Source organism: Protopterus annectens, chromosome 8.part0 (assembly GCF_019279795.1).
Source record: "Protopterus annectens isolate FY-2018-M chromosome 8.part0, PAN1.0, whole genome shotgun sequence".
In the NCBI taxonomy this organism is placed as follows: Eukaryota; Metazoa; Chordata; order Ceratodontiformes; family Protopteridae; genus Protopterus; species Protopterus annectens.
The window spans coordinates 1420028910-1420048909 of NC_056741.1; the positions used below are offsets into that span (position 1 = coordinate 1420028910).

General features: G+C 38.0%; 1 protein-coding gene across 1 annotated transcript in view; it reads left to right on the top strand.

Moving 5' to 3' along the window:
- Positions 1-20000, top strand: part of LOC122809481 (zona pellucida-like domain-containing protein 1) — a 105425-nt gene that overhangs the window by 19126 nt on the left and 66299 nt on the right. Inside the window, exons 4-5 of the mRNA XM_044081027.1 lie at positions 635-819; positions 6374-6446. Of these exons, the coding sequence (XP_043936962.1) occupies positions 635-819; positions 6374-6446 (258 nt within the window). The remainder of the gene's footprint in view (positions 1-634; positions 820-6373; positions 6447-20000) is intronic.

Here is a 20000-nt window from a genome sequence, read left to right on the forward strand (position 1 = left end):
CACACATGCGCACTCACACCTAGGGCCAATTTAGAGTGTCCAATCCACCTGCAGCATGTCTTTGGGATGTGGGAGGAAACCGGAGCACCCGGAGGAAACCCACGCGACCACAGGGAGGACATGCAGACTCCGCACAGAAGGCACCCCAGCCAGTAGTTTCATATCTTGGAGATTTATTCTGTGGAAGTCCTTAATAACTCTCCTACTTGAATATAATATTAGTAATTATTTAAAGAGTAATTGTGGATACTTTAGTAACCAAAATTCTGTTGCAGTTCTTATGGTTAGCATTCTGTTATAGACTCAGCTTTTTGCTTTTTTTTATACTTGTTCATTTGATAATTATTGCTAAAGAGTTATCTTTTGCAGGACTTACATTAGATTTATAAATTGAAAATAACAGTTTTCTTTATTTTTGAGGAAAATTTGATATCTTCCTGAAATATATACATTCATATTCATTCTCATATGTTTTCAGTGGTAAAAACAGCTAAAATTATATAGAATATTTAACAGCTAGGTATAACTTGTGGAAGTATTTGATCTGTCAGATATCAGACAAAGTTTTTCCTGGTAATAAGTCTGCTAAATATGTTTTAGTTTTATAATTATATATGTATATATCTTTTTTCAGATAATTACAGAACGTGGGACTGGAATATACAGCCAGTTTTCAAATATTCAGTCAGTTGTCATTTCTGGTTATGCTAATACTCCACAATCTGCAACAGGAGTTGTCAGCTATTCTACCGATTTGAATTATTTGTATTCCTGCTACTACCCACTGGAATATTTGCTTAACAACACTCAGCTTATTACGTGAGTACTTTAGCTAATCTTAGAAGTATTATGTTCAAGCAATTAGAATATTAAGTGAGCACTTTAAAATTCATCAACAATTAATATAGCATAGTTTGACTTATTGGTAAAATATGCTGCTTGCAAATTCAACCCAGAGCATACATGATAGAAACTGTGTTGATGAATAAATACATTATAATTATTTTTCATGTGACAATGCTTTTTGCAATGTCATTTTCTCATTGCCTTAATATAAAGTTGTTTTATACAGCTGGCTGGTATTTCCATGTTTTCTTCATAACCTGCATGGCTGCATTGATTCTGTCTAGGTGTTGTCCTTTCTTTTTAACTCTCAAATTAAAATGGTTGATTTGCTACTAATTGTCTGTATACTGTATTTTCAATTACCATTGTGATCTGTGTTATTGTTGAAAAGGACGAACAAAATATCAACTATGTAGTTAATAAATGGGGTTCCTAATTGTAGATTAAATCAAATTATTTCTATCTTCATGTAATCAGTCAAAGACTGTCAAACGTTCATATCAACAACTCCTAGAAATAAGGAAAATCAGAACAGTGAGATAGAAAGCTATTAGGCTTTACTGGGTAAGGGAAGGCTTTCATCATATGTGATATGACCCAGGTGGATGATGAGGTAAGTCATGCAGTTTAACAGTTGTGGCAAAAGCCAATTTAGGAAAAGAAACCATAAAAAGCTATCAGGAAATAAATGCGATGATAAAATTGAAATAGAAGAGACCAAAATGAATGTAAAACAAAGCTCCTGAGAACAAATTTGAAGCAGAAGTTCTGTATTCAGCAGTCCACATAGAACACTACTATACTAACAAGTGGCTGATAGAATATTGCTGCACTTATGTACTGAAACCTTCGTGGCACTCATGTGTATGATGCAGCCTTATGCGTTTTCCTTTTTATCTGTTCAGCTTTCCATTATTTACAAGAGTTGTCAACATGAGCATTTGATATTCTTGACTGATGACATGAAGATCAAACTAATGGGATTTGATCTAAAGTTAGGAAGCCTAACAAATAAATGAATTAAGTTAAAAGGACATTCCGTATGCCTGGTTTTAGTACCATATAATTATCCATATTATCATTATTTGTTTTAATTCATCTATGTTGGAATATCAGGATGGGTTAAAGAGGTTTTTTTTTCCCCCAAACAAAATCTAATTCCTTAATTCCTATTTAGAAATTGCACACACGTTATGACTAAATTGTTTCCAAAGATGCATGGTAGAGTGTTGGCAAATATTTTATCTTTCTCTGTGCACTCATAAAGGAAATCACTTTTTTATTTAAAAGATTTTTTTCATGCAATTAGACTATAGATATTTAGTGATATAGTTATTTCTTATCACCATGCAACAGAAGTGGATCACAATCCATGAGGCCAAATTATTGAAAGTCTGGATGCATACAGAGTTCATAAGGAATTAATCACAGGCTTTTTCTTTGTGAATTGCAGTATATCTTAAGATAATCTAAGATAAGTTTTCACATGAATGTCTGCCCCCCCCTTATTCATTAAAACTCAGTTGATATTGTTAAATGTAGTTTAAAAGGGTCTATATTAGATAATCAAACTTTCAAAAGTTTGACTGTCATATGGTCGACACCATATATCAAACTTTCAAAAGTTCGACTGTCATATGGTCGACACCATATATCAAACTTTTAAAAGTTTGAACATCTAATAAAAAAAAAAAATGAACTACACAAATAACCTACCTGAATGTTCTCAGCAGTGGAGCAAGCACCTCTGCACCCCCCACGAGGGGTTGGGGGCTACACCCCCACACCCCCTGCTCTTTAAATATACCAACTCCAAGATCGCACTACAATGCAGGAAAGGGAAATCTTCCCATTCCGTGCTATACAGAGATCTCTGTTAAAACGTTTGAACTTTCAAAAATTTGATCATATGGTGTTAACCATATGAATTGATCTTTTGAAAGTTTAATTATCTAATATAGTCCCATTAAAAATATTCACTTAACTGTATGTGCTATAAAGATGAATCAGTTTAAATGAAAAAAAAATACATGAAATATAAATGCATGAAATGTAAATGTTTCTTAAATTACATTTAAGACCTGAAAACTATAAAAAAACTGTCAAGTAGCTTGCAATTATTATACTAGCCTACTGCACAGAAGTTTCTGATTGGATCTGTCATCATAACCAGACATTCATTTGTTTAAGAAACAGCATTAATTTCTCAAACACATAGCTACCGATTTTAATCAGAGACTTGATTGCAGTATTTGTAACTGGTGGGAATTTTAGTAGCCATTTGTGTATTAACACAATGTTTCTTAAAATACCATAATGTTCAAAACTGAAAAAAAAATGTTAAACTATATGTGCATAATTAACAAAATTGCTTCTAGAGGTACATGATAGAATGTTAGTATCTTTTCCATCGGACTTAATCATAATTCTCTATGTTAAATAACACTAAATAATATCTGAAACTGCATTATGGTACAGCTAGGCAAATAAAAAAAGTAATTTATTCATTTTTATCGTCATATGAAATACCTGGGACTGAAACCCTTTGCTTTGACTTCTTTAATGAACACAAGTTAGCTATTTTATTAAACATACCATGTCTGCCTGACAGTCCATATACAAAATTCTTTTAATGAGGAACCCCTTATAAAAGTGGAAAATCATTCTTGTTCTTACTTTTTTCTCTTGTTATTGTTTATTTTTGTAAAGTCAAAAGATTATACATAAGAGCATACATTACATACTATAAAATGAATTTTCTCTTCTGTTACTTTTTATCTACAAGAAATGTTTTGAAGATATTCAGGGAAAGCAAAGCTTTAGCACCATGTTTAAATACTTTTATAGTTTTGACAAATGCATTTCATTTTTTTTTTGCTTTGGCCTGAACCATTAGAGGCATGACAAATGATCATCACTATAGATAAATGAAATTAGTAAAATAAATTACAGTTAAATAAATAAACAAACAGACAATTCTACACAGACAAACCTTTTAGGATCAAGGTCCAAATTCTGTTTTTTTGAGAATAGTTTGACCTTTTGGTTCTTATACATAGACTTAACTGATTTATTGAAGGTGTTCATAATTTTTAAGGATGTAGTTAAACAGGCTGCTGCAGATTGACTTTTTCATTATAACAAAAGAAAAACCTTTCTGGGAAATTTGTTCTCATATAGCATTCATACTATACTATAATATTCAGGTCTATATTTTTACAACTAAGATCACTTGGTCTAAATTCAATACATCTAAAGCCTCTTAATCTAAACACTGAAAAAAAAAACATAAAAATAAATAAAACTTTTTTATTTGCAGAGAGCAGGGCTCCTACAACTCACACCTCCAGCTAATTATATATTCCAACTCCAAGATTGTACAATAGTGGGGGAAACAACAAACTCCCATATCTCAGTGTGAGTGATCTTGCAAAGGATACCCACATTTGAGAATATCTATAGCTATATAAGTGAGTCTAGCCTAACATTCACTTACACTAATATCCCAAAACTAAATGCACATGGTCAAAAATACATTACTCTACGAAATGAGCAATGTAATGCTTAAAATCCAAAATTACACCAAACACATTTATACCAAATTAATTACCCAAATGTACTTCGACCAAATGAATAAACTCTAAAATTAGATCAAATTAATTTAGACCAAATGCATGGAATCCCAGACTAACTACCCTGCATATGCATATATTACTTAATGATTCATGAGGGTCCTTGTATCTGTATATGTTTTTCTTCAGTTTGTGCATTCATGGGAGTTGAATTTATCTCATACCTCTAATATGGAAAATAACTTTCCAGTGAATGAAATTAATAATGTTTAGCTCTTCAAACCACAGTTTGTCCTTTATTACAAATGATAATGTCTATTCAAACCTAGAGGCAGAAATGACAATGGTTTATTTTAGTGTCTCATGTATACACACACACACACACACACACACACACACACACACACACACACACACACACACACACACACACACACACACACACACACACACACGCATTGCATGGAGCACCATGATTACACTTAGAAGTTGGAAAAAAGATAGGCTTGTTAAGCATCTTTCTAATAACAGATGGATGCTTAACAAACTTTTGTTAAGCACCTTTTACTGCTCTTAAGCAATAGTCTCATGCTAGTACATTAACAGAAATTAACAGTCACCATAGAAGAGCAGCAGAGAACAAAAAAAAAAACTTTAAAGCATTAAACACTTCATTTAGCCTTTCTTATTTCTGTGGTGGCCATTTAGCCTTTCTTATTTCTGTGGTGGCCATTATCATTGTGTCACTGGTAAGTGTGTTATAGCTTCCAAACAGCATGCTTAGCATTCCTACACTTTTTCTCTGAAATTTTGCAGTACATAGAAGCAGGTTAAGCTTTATGCACTGCAAAGAATTATGATTTGGGTCTTTCCAGTCATAACCCTGTGTTATGTGTTCTCAACAGGGAAGTCATGAAATCTGCTCTTGAGACATCTATGTCTTGATTATATATCAAGCTGGTTATATGATCAATTAATTCAATACATAGCCACTTGATTAATGTTAGTTGTATCATAATTCATTAAAAAGAAAAGAGTTAATTGAAAGGTGCCATCTTTCAGCTGTGAAAGATCATGGTACAGTAAGGAAAGGGAATCTTCCCTTTCCCCAGTGTTGTGTGATCTTGGAGGTGGTATAGCAAAACTAGCATGTGTGTTAACTGAAGAGCGGGTAAAGTAGATCAAACCCCAAGCTTAGTTAGTGGTACAGGCACCTTTTAGACCTCAAATGGGGGAATAAATGAATTATGAGGCTTAGTCTAGTCACTTCTCTTCAGGTTTACCTTGAAGACGGCAAAGGTGCTACTCTATGTGTCATGTAGTAGAAGTTTATTCCATACTTAGGGATACTTTGGGATATGAAATCTATCATGCCAATGGGTCTTACTAATTTGTTGATGATTTATTTTCTTTAGCCTGGTATTTGAGGAACTACTTGTTTTATGAAAGAATTGAAGGTCAAATAGGGTTAGATCTTTCATGGATTGAAAGGCTAGACTCAAATTTCTGCAGAAGAGTCTATAAGAAACTCAATACAGAGACAAAACTATCAGTGTGTCACGGATGTTCCTTTGCTTTTTCTGCTGCTAACATTACATAATAACTACTGGTTTTTATTGACCAGATTTCATTTGAATCCCTTTAGTTAAGTATTTTTTCAAGAGAAGACAACACCAGATAGGAAACATAGTCTGTCTTTTCCGGTATAACCCAGGCCAAAAGGCAAAAGTTAAAACAGCATGTTAAAATATGTTTAGATACAAGAATTAGTATAAAAGACAACAGAGAGACAAAAAGGAAATTCAGCAGAACAGATTTAGGACCAATAAACTAGTTATCATGTCTTTAAGTGAAACAAAAATAGTTTTCCTAGTAATGTATGTGACTCATGGAAATAAGCAGTATTTTTATTCTTACTAGTAAGTGTTAATTGTTTTTTTATACCTTGTTTACAGAGCAACAGGAGCTGTGGCAGTCACCACAAACAATGGCAGTTTTATCAGCACTCTGAGCATGAAACTTTATGGTGTAAGTATAAAATGTAAGACTTTAGAGTCTTTAAAAAATGTCTGCACTTGAGGCTATTCATTGCACAACTGTCTAGCCTAGGCAGTTGCATTCAGTTTATTTTATTTTTTTGCCCTCAAATGTGCTTGCACCCCACTATGTTAATACATACATCTAACTACTTTAACAGCAGTTGTATTCCTCTCCAATAAAAACATACTTGCAGCTATATAAGCCATCAACCAAATTAACTCTAGCTACTTCATACATAGTTTTAGTCACTGACCAGAAGAATCAGTTTAGGCTATTGAAACATACATTATCATTGTTATCTAATGAAGCAGGACAGCACCTTTGCTCAATTTGCCTTAATTGCACTTATGTTAGCTATCATACTTGGAGTTTGGAGTATATATCTTCATATTTTTACTTTGCATATATTTGATATCTTGTTACCTTTTATTTACTTCTCTTCTGCTCTTATTTTTTTCTTGAAATGTCAAACACTCTGAGAGTACAGACATAATCTGAATTAATTAAACATGTTTGTTTAGTTTTAGCACTCAAATCTGAATTAACTAAACTTTTTTTAGTTTTAGCAGTCAAATCTGTTTCTTTGATCTCAGCACATGTTCAGAACTCGTTGTAAGCACTAAATAAGCTACAAATTACTACGTCACTCAACTTTCCTCACTTGTCTAGAGGAAAGCAGTTTTTAGTACTTAATAAATAAGCACCTACCCAGGCATGTCTAAGGGTCAGCTCCAGGTGATTTCTCCTGTCTACCTGATGAATCTGGGCATCTTGGGGCAATGCAGCAATTGCCTCATGTACACAGACAACCCTCTCCTCCTACCACCCAACACTACAACCTGTGAGAGATGCACTTATATAGCCAAACTGGAAGCAAAGCTCTTTTCACCCAAATCTGGACTAGACAGTCAAGAGGAGAAGGTAAACACTTGCACCACACCACACTCATGACATAGTCCCTCAAAACCTACATCACCAAAGCACACACATAGAAACACAAAACACGCACCTACATTCGGGAAAGCTCTCAATAGAAATCTACCCAAGCAACAGAGACCTCCAAAGCAGAAACGCAAGCAACCTCCACCTCCCAATACAGCCCAAATGACACATAGCCCACAAACTCAGTGTGCCAATCAACCACAGCCCATAAGGTATAACAGCATACCCAACACTCTAGTCATAGGTGACTCTGTAGTCAGGCACACTGATGTTCCACTAACCAGGCTAAACAAGGAGAAAGTTAATGTCAGCTGCCTGTCAGGTGCCAGGATCCACCACATAATGCACACACTCAGTTCACTCCACAACAAGTACAAATATGACTCTGTCATTGTCCATGTTGGTGTGAATGACCTGAGACGTACCTCCCTGGGCTACATGAAAAGAGACATTGAGGAGCTCTCTGATCTTGTAGCCCAGGTCTGCCTGGGCTATGACCCTAGCCCTGAGTAGCATCCTGCCATCACCCAGAATGATACCACAGTACAAGGACAAAATAATTGACTTCAACAATTAGCTAAGCTTCTGGTGTCATTCTAAGGGGATCCAGTATCTGTCTACCTGGGAAGATGTGATTGACAGACCATGATGCTTTGCCAGAGATGGCCTGCACCTGTCGCTCTTGGGATTCTGGATACTGACTAAGGCTCCTTGCCACCCCTATAGTGCCTTTTTTAGGCAAGGTTCAAATGACAAATTCACCACTGTAACAGGTACAAGCAAGCACAATCTGAGGGTAATGCTACTCAAGGGTAGAAGTCTAAACCTCAAAATGCACTCACTTGAGGCACTCCTTAAAAATGGAGAACATCGACATCTGTGCAATGACAGAGACCTGGTTCAAGGCTCCAGAGACCACCTCTGCATTACCAGTCTATAATTCATTCCACACCTTTTGGCCACCTAACCTGGAATGAAACACTAAAGGCGGAGGTGTGTCCACATTAATTAAGGATATCCACACCTCCAGGCAAGTTGTTCAGCATAATGCATCCAAGATTATCCAAAGGTAACTAACTCTGGGCAAGCCCGCAATCCAAATTGTAGCTTGCTACAGATCCACCACCATGCCCCAGGATTCCCACTCCTCATTTCTTGATACACTGGAAAATATTAGGTTACAGCCCAACACCCATAATGGGCAATTTCAACTACCCCACCATTAACTGGGAAAACTACTCATGTACCAACTATTTTGCTCAACGTTTTCAGAATTCATAAATTCCAATGCCTTGGATCAACTTATCCACACCACACCAGGGGCAGCATTATCCTAGACCTGGTCATTACCAACATGGGCGATCAGTGTTCCACACCAGAGGTCAATTCCTTGTTGGTCAGATCCAACCACAAGCTAATTACCCTAGACTTCCACATCCCACCCCCACCCCTCATTAGGGAAACCACCGTAAAAAATTTCTCCAAAGCCAACTTCACGCTTCTTAAGACAGAAGTGGCAAACTTCATGACACCCATGCAGATGGACAATAAAGGTACGACTGCTGAATCCTACACAAATGCACTTTATAAGCACTTACACAAGTGCATGGATCATGCTATCCCTAACAGAACCAAGATGCTATCCTCCAAAAAAAAAGGAAACCAATCTGGTGGTCCCCTGCCATAAACAAACTCTACAACAGAAAAAAGAAACTGTTTCAAAAAAGAGTAAAATCCCATGATTGGAGGAACTCCCTGGTCGGCCTCAGTAAGAAGCTGAGATCCCTCATAAAATCTTCCAAAGCTAGTTACGAAAACTAAATCTCCACTGATTCTAAAGACAACCACAAAGCACTCTGTAGCTATGTCAATGATCTCAATGGCAACACTCAGATCTGCTCTGAGTTACAGTGCAATGACACTGAATATACAAAACCAACTGATATTGCCAACATCCTGGCAGATAGGTTCAGTGCTAACTTTACCCCCCTCTCACCCTACTAAAAGGCCCCATCTCTATACCAGAAGAATGCAAAGTTCCTGTAATCATGGCTGCTCAGGTAAAAAACACACTCTCCAATGTCAAGAACACAGCATCTATGGGACCTGACAACATCCCAGGCTGCATTCTACATGAACTACAGAATGAACTGGTACCTCACCTAAGCACCATGTTCAATCATAGCCTCACTTCAAGCTTTGTGCTCACTGAATGACGCACAGTGATGGTTATCCCACTCCACAAAGGGGGACCCACCATGGACACAGGGAACTTCCACCCATTAGCCTGATGAGCCTGGTCTGCAAGGCCATGGAATATATCATCATGGAACTTATAAACAAAGACATTGGTCATCTCCAAACTCTGGACTCCACCCAGTTCGGGTTTGTAAAAGGCAGATCATGTCTCCTAAACCTGATAGACTTCTTTGAAGCAGTCACCAAAGCCATAGATGAGGGTAAGGTGGTTCACACAGCCTATCTAGATCTTGCCAAGGCTTTTGACACCATCCCCCCACTCTGGAATTATAGATAAACTCACTAAACTAGGTATAAATCCCTATGTCACAAGATGGGTTACCAACTGGCTCACTGACAGAACCCACACTGTGAAAGCAGACTCCAAATCCGACTTCAGACCAGTGACAAGTGGAGTACCACAGGGTTCAGTCCTGGGTCCTCTCATGATTGGTATCTACTTCTCTGAAGTACAGGCTAACACAGAAGGTGTTTGGCTAGTGAAGTTCGCAGATGACTGCAAACTAGGAGCTATAATCGAAACTTCTAATGATGTGGACATCCTACAAAAGGGCCTCACTGAGACAGATGCCTGGTGTCAAAGCCATGGCCTCAAGCTCAGTGCCAAAAAGTGCATTGTCATCCCCTTTGGTAAAAACTCTGTACCCATGAACTACAACATAGGCAGTTGTATACTCAACACCGAAAGTGTGATAAGAGACCTTGGGACACAGGTGGACAGTAGTCTCTCCTTTGATAATCACATTGCCACAGTAGTCAGGAAATCCTTCTATGTGGCACACCTCATCACAAAAGGTTTCTCACCCAGGAAAAAAGAGGTCATTGTTCCCCTCTACTCATCACTCATTAGACCCATTATAAAGTACAATGCCCCTTTTGGTACGTACCTCACAAGACATCTACAACAACTGAAAAGGCCACAGAAATACCTCACAAAGAGGATTACCGGTCTCAAACAGATGCCCTATGCAGACCGTCTCAAAAATCTCTAGCTTTACTCTGTTGCATATTGCCTACTCAGAGGCGATCTTTGCCTAACATGCAAAGCTATGTCAAACCCAAAGCTGTTGGATGTGCTCCACTCCACTCCACTTAAAGAAATCCCAGTCCCTCTGAGCTACACACTCTAGGGACCTAAACCTTGTCACCACAATAAACAGAACATGCTGGAGGGATAGATTCCTGTCCCAGAGGCTTCCCATACTCTGGAACAAACTACCTATCTCTATCAAACAAAGCTCCTCATTAGCACTCTTCAAGAAAAATCTTGATTGTATGGGAGATAGGAAATTCACCCTGCAGATCACTTCTGTGGCTCTGCTTGATAGGGGCACAGAAAATAATTTTCTTGGGTGGTGAAAGCCAGGGTAACTTTTTGGCTTGGCTTATATAGGCCCTAGGGCCAATAGCCTAGTACCTACCTATGACCCTATGAGCCTATGTTTCATAGGTGCGAAGTACATATGATGTTATAGGCACAGCTTTTACTTATTGTAAGTATTTTGCTGAAGTGCATTAACAGAAAAATCCGCACATCCAATCAGAAAGGGGCTCAGCTGACTGACCATGAGGTATCATCCATTGTGAGTCACATAATGATTAAGGCCTGTCGAAGTCAAGTTTCTATATGATGGGTAAAAAGCCAGACCTCCGATAACTCCAGCATTATGCTTCCAGTTGGCTGCAATGGAAGATACACCCCTAAGGCTTAGGAATTATGGGAAGTTCAAGGCTACAGAGTCATCCAACCATTACACCTCTCAGTTACCACCCTAGACTGTAACTCTCGTCTCAAGGGGGATTATACCAATCATGCCTGGCTTCAGTTTTTGAATACTCCTCCAGTTATCCAGATCTCAGTTAAAGGAACACTGAGTATCACAATCTTTATCTGCAGGTAGAGTATATTCCAGAAGCAAGGGAGATGCTGAGGAATGAGTGTGTCTCTCCACCTTGATTTATTGGTCTGCTGAATCAGGTTAATATCTCTTGTTCTGGTATATGTGGGACGGTTTGATTTGTGAAGATACAACACATCCTGGACAACTGAGACCCTGACTACTTAAAAGGCAACACATAGGTATCATGTGAGAAGCCTATAAGACACAGAAATGAGGAACAGTGCTTCTAGCCTTTTCTAGTAGAGTACAAATCACACATCTCAACCTCTGTGCACAAGAAATCTGGACAAAGCCTAAAATAATGGTGGGCAAAGGCCCAAAAATAAGGACAGCTTTTAAATATTGCCCTTATAAACTTGAAATGTTGCTAGAATAACACAATTTGTATTGGCATGTATTTTCTGAAAGATAAAAAGTCTGAAACTCAAATGCATGTCATTACTTAGTGACTTCAGTCCTCACTGATTTACCAGAAAATCACAAATTATATGAGGAACAGAAAATGTTGATGCAAAAAACAGTTGAGAGGTATGCTAGAGATTTTAAGCTTATAATAATCTTTTTCAGGTGTCCCTGAGGTATTTCCTTCTCTTTGATATGTGTGGTGAGGTACACCCCCAAAGAGATGCTTGCATTCTATAACTGGTCTGAACAGTGACCTGTTTAGATCTGGATACCATTCCCTGTTCCATGGCCTTACAAATGAGACACATCAAGCTGATTTGCCTATAGTTTCCATAGTTAGTATTAAGGCCACTGTTATGGAGTGTCAGGACCAATACCATACAACAGATTTTCATGGCAGTGTCTAAAGCTGGGGTCAGGTAAACAGCTTAAGACATGTTTGTTACTATTTAACAGGCAGGTATGTTATTTGGTCCATTGAAGGACATTGTTGAGTGTTGCTTCTTAGTTTACTAACATAATTGAAAAATGATTTAGAACGGTCACTGGTTCTAGATATCAACTCAAGTTAATGAGCTCCCTTAGTGTTTTCCTTGACTTGGGGGGTCTTTAGATCCACTCTGTACTCTAATGAGTTTTTTTCCTGTTACTGTAGATATTTCTGCTGGTGGATCACTGCAATGGTTTACTTTTAAATTTCCTGTTATATTTTGATGTGAAAGGCACTGCTGATTCATATACTTATTAATGGGGATATAAAACTACTTAAATAATCTATCTAGTGAGGCAGTGTCTGGCATGATGCTTTTAAAAGTGAATTTTGAGACTTCATCATATAATTTGAAGATATTTGTGTGTGGTATCTTTCAGTTCTGTTATATTGCTTTCAAGAGGTTTGGACAGCTTGAGGGGGATAAAGTTACTAGCTTATGGTCTGACTTAATTGCAGAGAGAGTTACTAGTGGGACTGTGCCCAATGATATTATGTTTATTAGTAGCAGATCAAGAAAATGGTGTCATCTAATTGGGCTAGTAACAATCCTGTTCATTCAATATTTATTTATTATGTCTAAAACTCTTCTGAGGATATCATATGTTGGTGGTGTAGGTACATCAGTCAATTGATGAGTAGTTAAAATCTCCCAGAATGATGGCATTCTTATTTATAGGGTGTTAATTCATGACATTTAGGAACTTGACTTTTTGGGTCATGAAAGGGGTCCTATAACAGACAATGTACTGATGGTTGATTCTGTTTAGTTTGATTAGGAGATTGATAAGTTCAATGTGTATGCCTCTAGGAGTCGATGTAGAGGTGATATGGTTTCTGACAAATATGGATGTACCACCCTAGCTTCCACTGGGCCTGAAAACATAGAAGGTACCAAACCCTGGCATGGAGGCAGTGTTTTCCGGACATTTAAACCAAGTTTCAGTAATTACACATATTTGGATGCCTTCCAAATGCAAGAGTGTCTCATGGTTGGGCAGCTTGTTGTTTAGACTTCTGGCATTTACCAGAGCCACCTTAATTTGATCCCGCATTGATATTGATAAATTTGCTTATTTAACTGTTCATTAATTGAATATTGCATAAAACCGATACTATGGGGACAGTGAAGGCTTTAACTAGTATGTGGAAACCTTTGACTGAGAGGTGCAGACCATCCTTTGCAAAGCAAGTAGGACTGATAACCATCTCATTAGAGGCTCACACATACTAGTCAGTTGAAGATAATCATCAACAGCATCATGCACAACTCCCTATCACATCATGCACAACTCCCTATCACATCATGCACAACTCCCTATCACATCATGCACGACTCCCTATCACATCATGCACGACTCCCTATCACATCATGCACGACTCCCTATCACATCATGCACGACTCCCTATCACATCATGCACGACTCCCTATCACATCATGCACAACTCCCTATCACATCATGCACGACTCCCTATCACATCATGCACGACTCCCTATCACATCATGCACAACTCCCTATCACATCATGCACAACTCCCTATCACATCATGCATGACTCCCTATCACATCATGCGCAACTCCCTATCACATCATGCACAACTCCCTATCACATCATGCACAACTCCCTATCACATCATGCACAACTCCCTATCAGATTACGTCAGGCCATTTTAGGCATTACTGAGGATAAGGGGGAATTCAAGTCAGTATCATGGTCTTGCTTGTATTTGTGACATGCACAGAAAGCTCAGAATTGTCTTATCAGCTAATTTACTGTTTGATTCTATACATTCTGTACATGGGCACAGCTTTGAAATTTGTGAAACCTGTTGATAGTCCCTTGCACATATGAGGAATACCCACAGTTATTTTTAAATCCTAATATCTTGTTAGATGTTGGGTTTGAGTAAACTAAATAAATAAGCCTCAGTTTGTATTCCAGCAACCTAGATGCATGATATTAATACCTCAGATATTGCAGTTACAGCCAAATACCTAAATTCTGTGTTGAATTTATTATCCATTTTTTAGGAGACTGTGAAAGGACTGCATATGCTGTATGATTTGGAAAGTATAAATATTAGAAGAGCTCATATACTCTTTGCACAGGCTCTTCTCATACATAAACATATCTGGTGTGCTAATTGGGCAGTCCCTTATTAGGCTGCACACTGAGGATACAATGTCATGCCAATGGTGAATGTAGCACTGTTGATTAGTTGTGGAAAGTTGATATGAATTCTCTAAAGACTGAAAATGCATTCATGTCATGTTGGTACCTATTACCTGAAACCTTCTGTGAAAAGTTCAGTATCCCTCTATTTGTGTATGTGATTCAACAGCAGTGTTTTGAAATAGGAGGAGCTATCTGTTAGACATTTTTTTCACTGTGGTCTTTTACAGGTGCTTTATCACCAGGTATAACATGGAGATGCAATGCTAATTGCCCCTGCTAATATTAAAATGTCTTCATATTTCACCAGACTACTGGCTGATAATATCTTATGCAAAGTGAAGCCACCATCTTCAGCCTCATATCTACCAATCCTGATCCTCTTCCTTTAAGGGGCACTGTAAACACCATATCTGGTAGCCTTCTGCTCTTCCCATCTTATAAAAATTGCCTAATTTGCTTAGGGTTGCCACCTTTTAAGTAGGCCAAAGTTGGAACAGGAGGTGCGGCCAATATGACATTTATCACACTCCCTACCATGGCATTACCACAGGAGTGTTGAAGGAGATAGTTATGGGTACAACAGTGTGAAGTTAAGTTATTGCAGCATATTGAAATCTCAAACCATTTAAATTATGAAGCTTTAAAAGTGAAGCATTACTAAAAAAAAAAACACATTACTCAGTTGTAACAGTAAGTAAATTTTACAGAAAAGCACACTACTCATATTAAACAGACAATTATGTTTATTTAAAAAAGTAGAACTCTTAAATGCTACATAGCAGACTAACCGTGACTATTCTGGAAGACGAAAACAAAAAAAGTCTACATACTGTATGGCACACAAGCACAGCAACATTTTTAAATGTGTAGAATTTAATATGTTTATTGCAAATATAAGCTAAAGCAAAAAAAAAAAACTACATACTACACACTGCAAGAAAAGCAGACTAAATCACTTATTTTTAAATGTGTACTTTGCATTTGATTTGATATAATATTTGAATCAGTCATTACATTTCATCCAGTAATTTATATTCATAATTAGCTCAGCTTTTAACAACTCCATAATACAATGGTTTTGCACATCTGGCCATTTATTTTTCACCAAAGGGAAAACTCAGACTGCAAATGCATTTGATGCTGGTATAGGTAAAACCCTAGCAATTACCAGATATAGTGCAGTCAGCTCAGGCCCTTCTCTGAAGAGCTTCAGCCACTTTTCTCCTGGAGATAGGCTTGTGGTACATAACTGTTGGAGAAAGGGCTTGATTGCTAAAATATCTTGGAAAAGATGGTCTTCATCTACATTCTGCAGACTCAGGGCAGTGGTCACACTGAGTATGTCACTGAACGCAAAGGGCTCAGTTAAAGATTATTTAGACTGTAAACAAGTAGTTGTTTTCAGTATAATCAAACCACTGTTCTAAGTACTTTACTGCTGTTGCCAAGAACAAGATGAAGTCTCTTTCCATTTGTTAAAAGAAGTGCTGTCTAATGTACTCATAAGTGCCCTAGGTTTTCCACCAAAAGATGCACCTTCAGCTCTTGCCTGCAGTCTTTCCTTGAGAGAGACCATTACAGAAGCTGGTTCCATAGCAGTAAGTGCTGTTTTTTTACTAATGTACTTATATGTTCATTGAAATCCATAACAACAACACTGAGAAAGTGCAGAGAGTACTGGGGCAGTGTGGGCGATGCATTCTTGCCATACTCATTAGCTGAAAAGTACTGCCATATCTGCTGAGGGGGTCTCCTCTTCTCCCTGGGAGAGGAAATAGGACTGGAGCACTGGGAGATTTTTCAATACTCTGCCATTGGCTGTCACTGTTGGGCACATGCCTTGAGACTCTGAAATTCCATGCCACAAAAGTCAAAAAAGTCTTTCAAGTCTCTGGTCCTTGTGGCAGAACCTGAGAAATGGCCAAAAAGTTTCATCACGACACGTCCACATCATAAGGTAGTTGTGCTGCTGCTTTTTTGTTGCATTATGAATAATGTGGGCAACACAGCTAGCCTTCTGGAGTGATGGACGCTTTTCTTTTAATCTGGTATGCACACCAGATTTCTTCCCATAGTTCACACTGGCATTATAAGCTCCATTTGTTGAAATGCTGTTCCAGGGCAAGGAGTTCTTGTCCATAATGTTATGAATAATGTGGGCAACACAACTAGCCTTCTGGAGTGATGGACACTTTTCTTTTAATCTGGTATGCACACCAGATTTCTTCCCATAATTCACACTGGCATTATAAGCTCCATATGTTGAAATGCTGTTCCAGGGCAGGGAGTGTTTGTCCATAATGTTCAAAATTTGTTGTGATGTAGCATGGGCACATTCATCAGGGTCTTCACAGAAGTCCAAAAGACCGTGCACCATCCCTTCTTTGGAAAAATACCTCACTACAAGTGGCAATAATTTTATGTTTCCCTTGTTAGAAGTGTCTTATGATAGTGCAAATGAAGTGCCTGGTTTCTGAAGGTCATGCAGGAGGCATTCCAATAAGTGCAGTCCCAAAACATTTTCAACAATGACTTCAAGATTGGTTCTTTCACAAGATAGTTTCTTTTTTTTCGATGACTGAGTTGCTATACAAGTGGCTGGCCAATTTTACTGCAGAGTCCAAACTATTATAAGAAATATTGTGTTTAACAGCATGAAACATGTCAGACTTCTGCTCCAATGATCTTGAATTCTGGTCCCTCAAGGTTTGTGTTCCTTGCCCACTTTGTCGTCAGGTGACTGGATTTTGCTTGAAGAATAACAGTCATGTTGTACGCCATCATTTCTTCCAGCATGGGTGACTAGGAATTCCTCTTTGCACTATCTGCAGAATGCTTTTACATCATTGCACTTCTGGATCCAACTGAATTCCATTTTCCAAACACCCTGCCACTTACACATTCTCATGTTGCAGGTAGACTGATGAAGCTGTTGCTCTCTTCATTCTTGGATCTGTACCTGCCTGATGTACAGCGTATTTAACACATCTGTTAGTAGGCTGCAGCAATATAATGGCACACAAATGAACTGACTAGAAACACTTAACTTTGAATGAACTGATTGGAAATACTGGCATTTGAAAGAACTGGTTTGAAACATGAAGCAGTTTGTAAAGTAGTCCTTTGACATACTTTCACTGAAGACCTGAGGAATGCGGCAGAAGGGAACATTACAAACCACTTCAAAAGGTAGAATAGTAAATTACATAATGGGAGGCATTCTGGCCATGGAAAACATGAATTAATATAGCTTGTATAACAACAAATATATTATCTTTAACACTGAACATAACCACACCCCTCCAAAAAAAAAAAAAAAAAAAAAAACAGGTACACATTTTCACTTTACATTCTTCTTCTTCTTCTTTCGGCTTTTCCCGGTTAGGGGTCGCCACAGCGGATCACCTTGTCCGCACATTGAATGGCAGTGGAGTTTTACAGTGTCGAGTTGCCAGCCCGGCGCCCAACCTTCCACAGAAGGCACACTCACATGCACACCTAGGGCCAATTTAGAGTGTCCAATCCACCTGCAGCATGTCTTTGGGATGTGGGAGGAAACCGGAGCACCCGGAGGAAACCCACGACCACAGGAGGACATGCAGACTCCGCACAGAAGGCACCCCAGCCGAGGATCGAACCGGAGAACCTCTTGCTGTGAGGCAGCAATGCTAACCACTGTACCACTGTGGCCGCCCTACACATTTTCACTTTACATTACTTCTTGCAAATCAGTAAAAACCACTCAAGGGTGAATTAGAATGCACAGCAGACCCCATAGACTCCATTTACCTCTGAGTACAACTATTAAGCAGAATAGGTTGGATGGTGCAGTGGTAGCATTATCACCTCATAACAATAGAATCTTTGGTTTGATTCTTAACTGGGGTTTCTTCTGTGTGAAGTCTGCTTGTCCTTCCTCCCACATGACCAAGACATGCATCTAGAGTGTTTCTCCCCAGGTATCTGCTGAAAATTGGCTTTGTTCCAAGTCAGACTTTCGTGGTTAATAAATGTTAAATAAATAACCCTGTAGCATTACTTTAACCAACAGAATGATGCAGTAAACCAGGCCAAACAGCAACACCAGCATTACCCATAATCAAAGCAGTACATTTTAAACTTATTGAAGATTGCATTAAAAATACACATATCTCCACATCTGAACATGCCCCCGAAAAATAAAGTTAAGCAAACATTTTCCCTTTTGAAAGTGCAATTAGAATGCACAGCAGACCCCATAGACCCTCATTTACTTCTGAGCACAGCAATTAACAAGTAAACCTGTAGCATTAGTTTACCCAACAGAATGATGCCATAACAAACATGTCCAACAGAAGCACTGTCCATAATCACATTCTAAATCAAAGCAGTACATTTTAAATGTATCGAAGACAGCATTACAAAAACAAAACAAACAAAAAAACAAATTATACCATGACCCCCTATTAATATTCCAAAACGTGCACGCTGATTGGCCAGCGTGCATGTTGTAAATCGACTTATACTAATGGAAAAAGGTCCGGTCGCCCGGACTTTTTCCATTAGTATAAGTCTCTTTTAAAACACTGTCTCACTATGTTAAAAGAGTTTAACATAGCGACACAGCTTTAAAAAAAGCAACAGAGATCTGCGTTGCTTTTTTTAAAACTATCTCGCTATGTTAAACTCCTTTAACATAGCGACACAGTGTGTAAAAAGCAACGGAGATCTTGCTTTCTCCATTGCTTTTTTTTTAAACCTGTCTCGCTGTGTTAAATGGGTTTAACATAGCGAGACAGCTTTAAAATAAGCAACGGAGATCTCCGTTGCTTACTTTAAAGCTGTCTCGCTATGTTAAACCCATTTAACATAGCGAGACAGGTTTAAAAAAAAAAAAGCAATGGAGAAAGCAAGATCTCCATTGCTTTTTACTGTTTCGCTATGTTAAATGGGTTTAACATAGCGAGGCAGCTTTAAAATAAGCAACGTACATCTCCGTTATACCGTTAAACTCACGCTGTTGAGTGATCAAAAAAGTTTATTCCACAATGAATAAAATCCACAAAGCACAAAGCACTTTATGGTGAAAGGCATTCATATTAATGAATTAAACACATGGATTGGAGTGTTTGAATGAATAGGATAAGCTCTATGACCAATGGAATGGATTTTAATTAAATTGTTTAGTATTTAAAGGTGTGTCAAAGGTAACTAGATTGTCTGATGAAGTCTTAGTGACGAAAACGCATTTATTAGTGTGGATGTAAGAGCGTTTATTACATTTTGCTGATTCTACTGTTTCCAGAGTGAAGCAAGTAGCGTGGATTTTATTCATTGTGGAATAAACTTTTTTGATCACTCAACAGCGTGCCCTGGCACTTTTTATCGG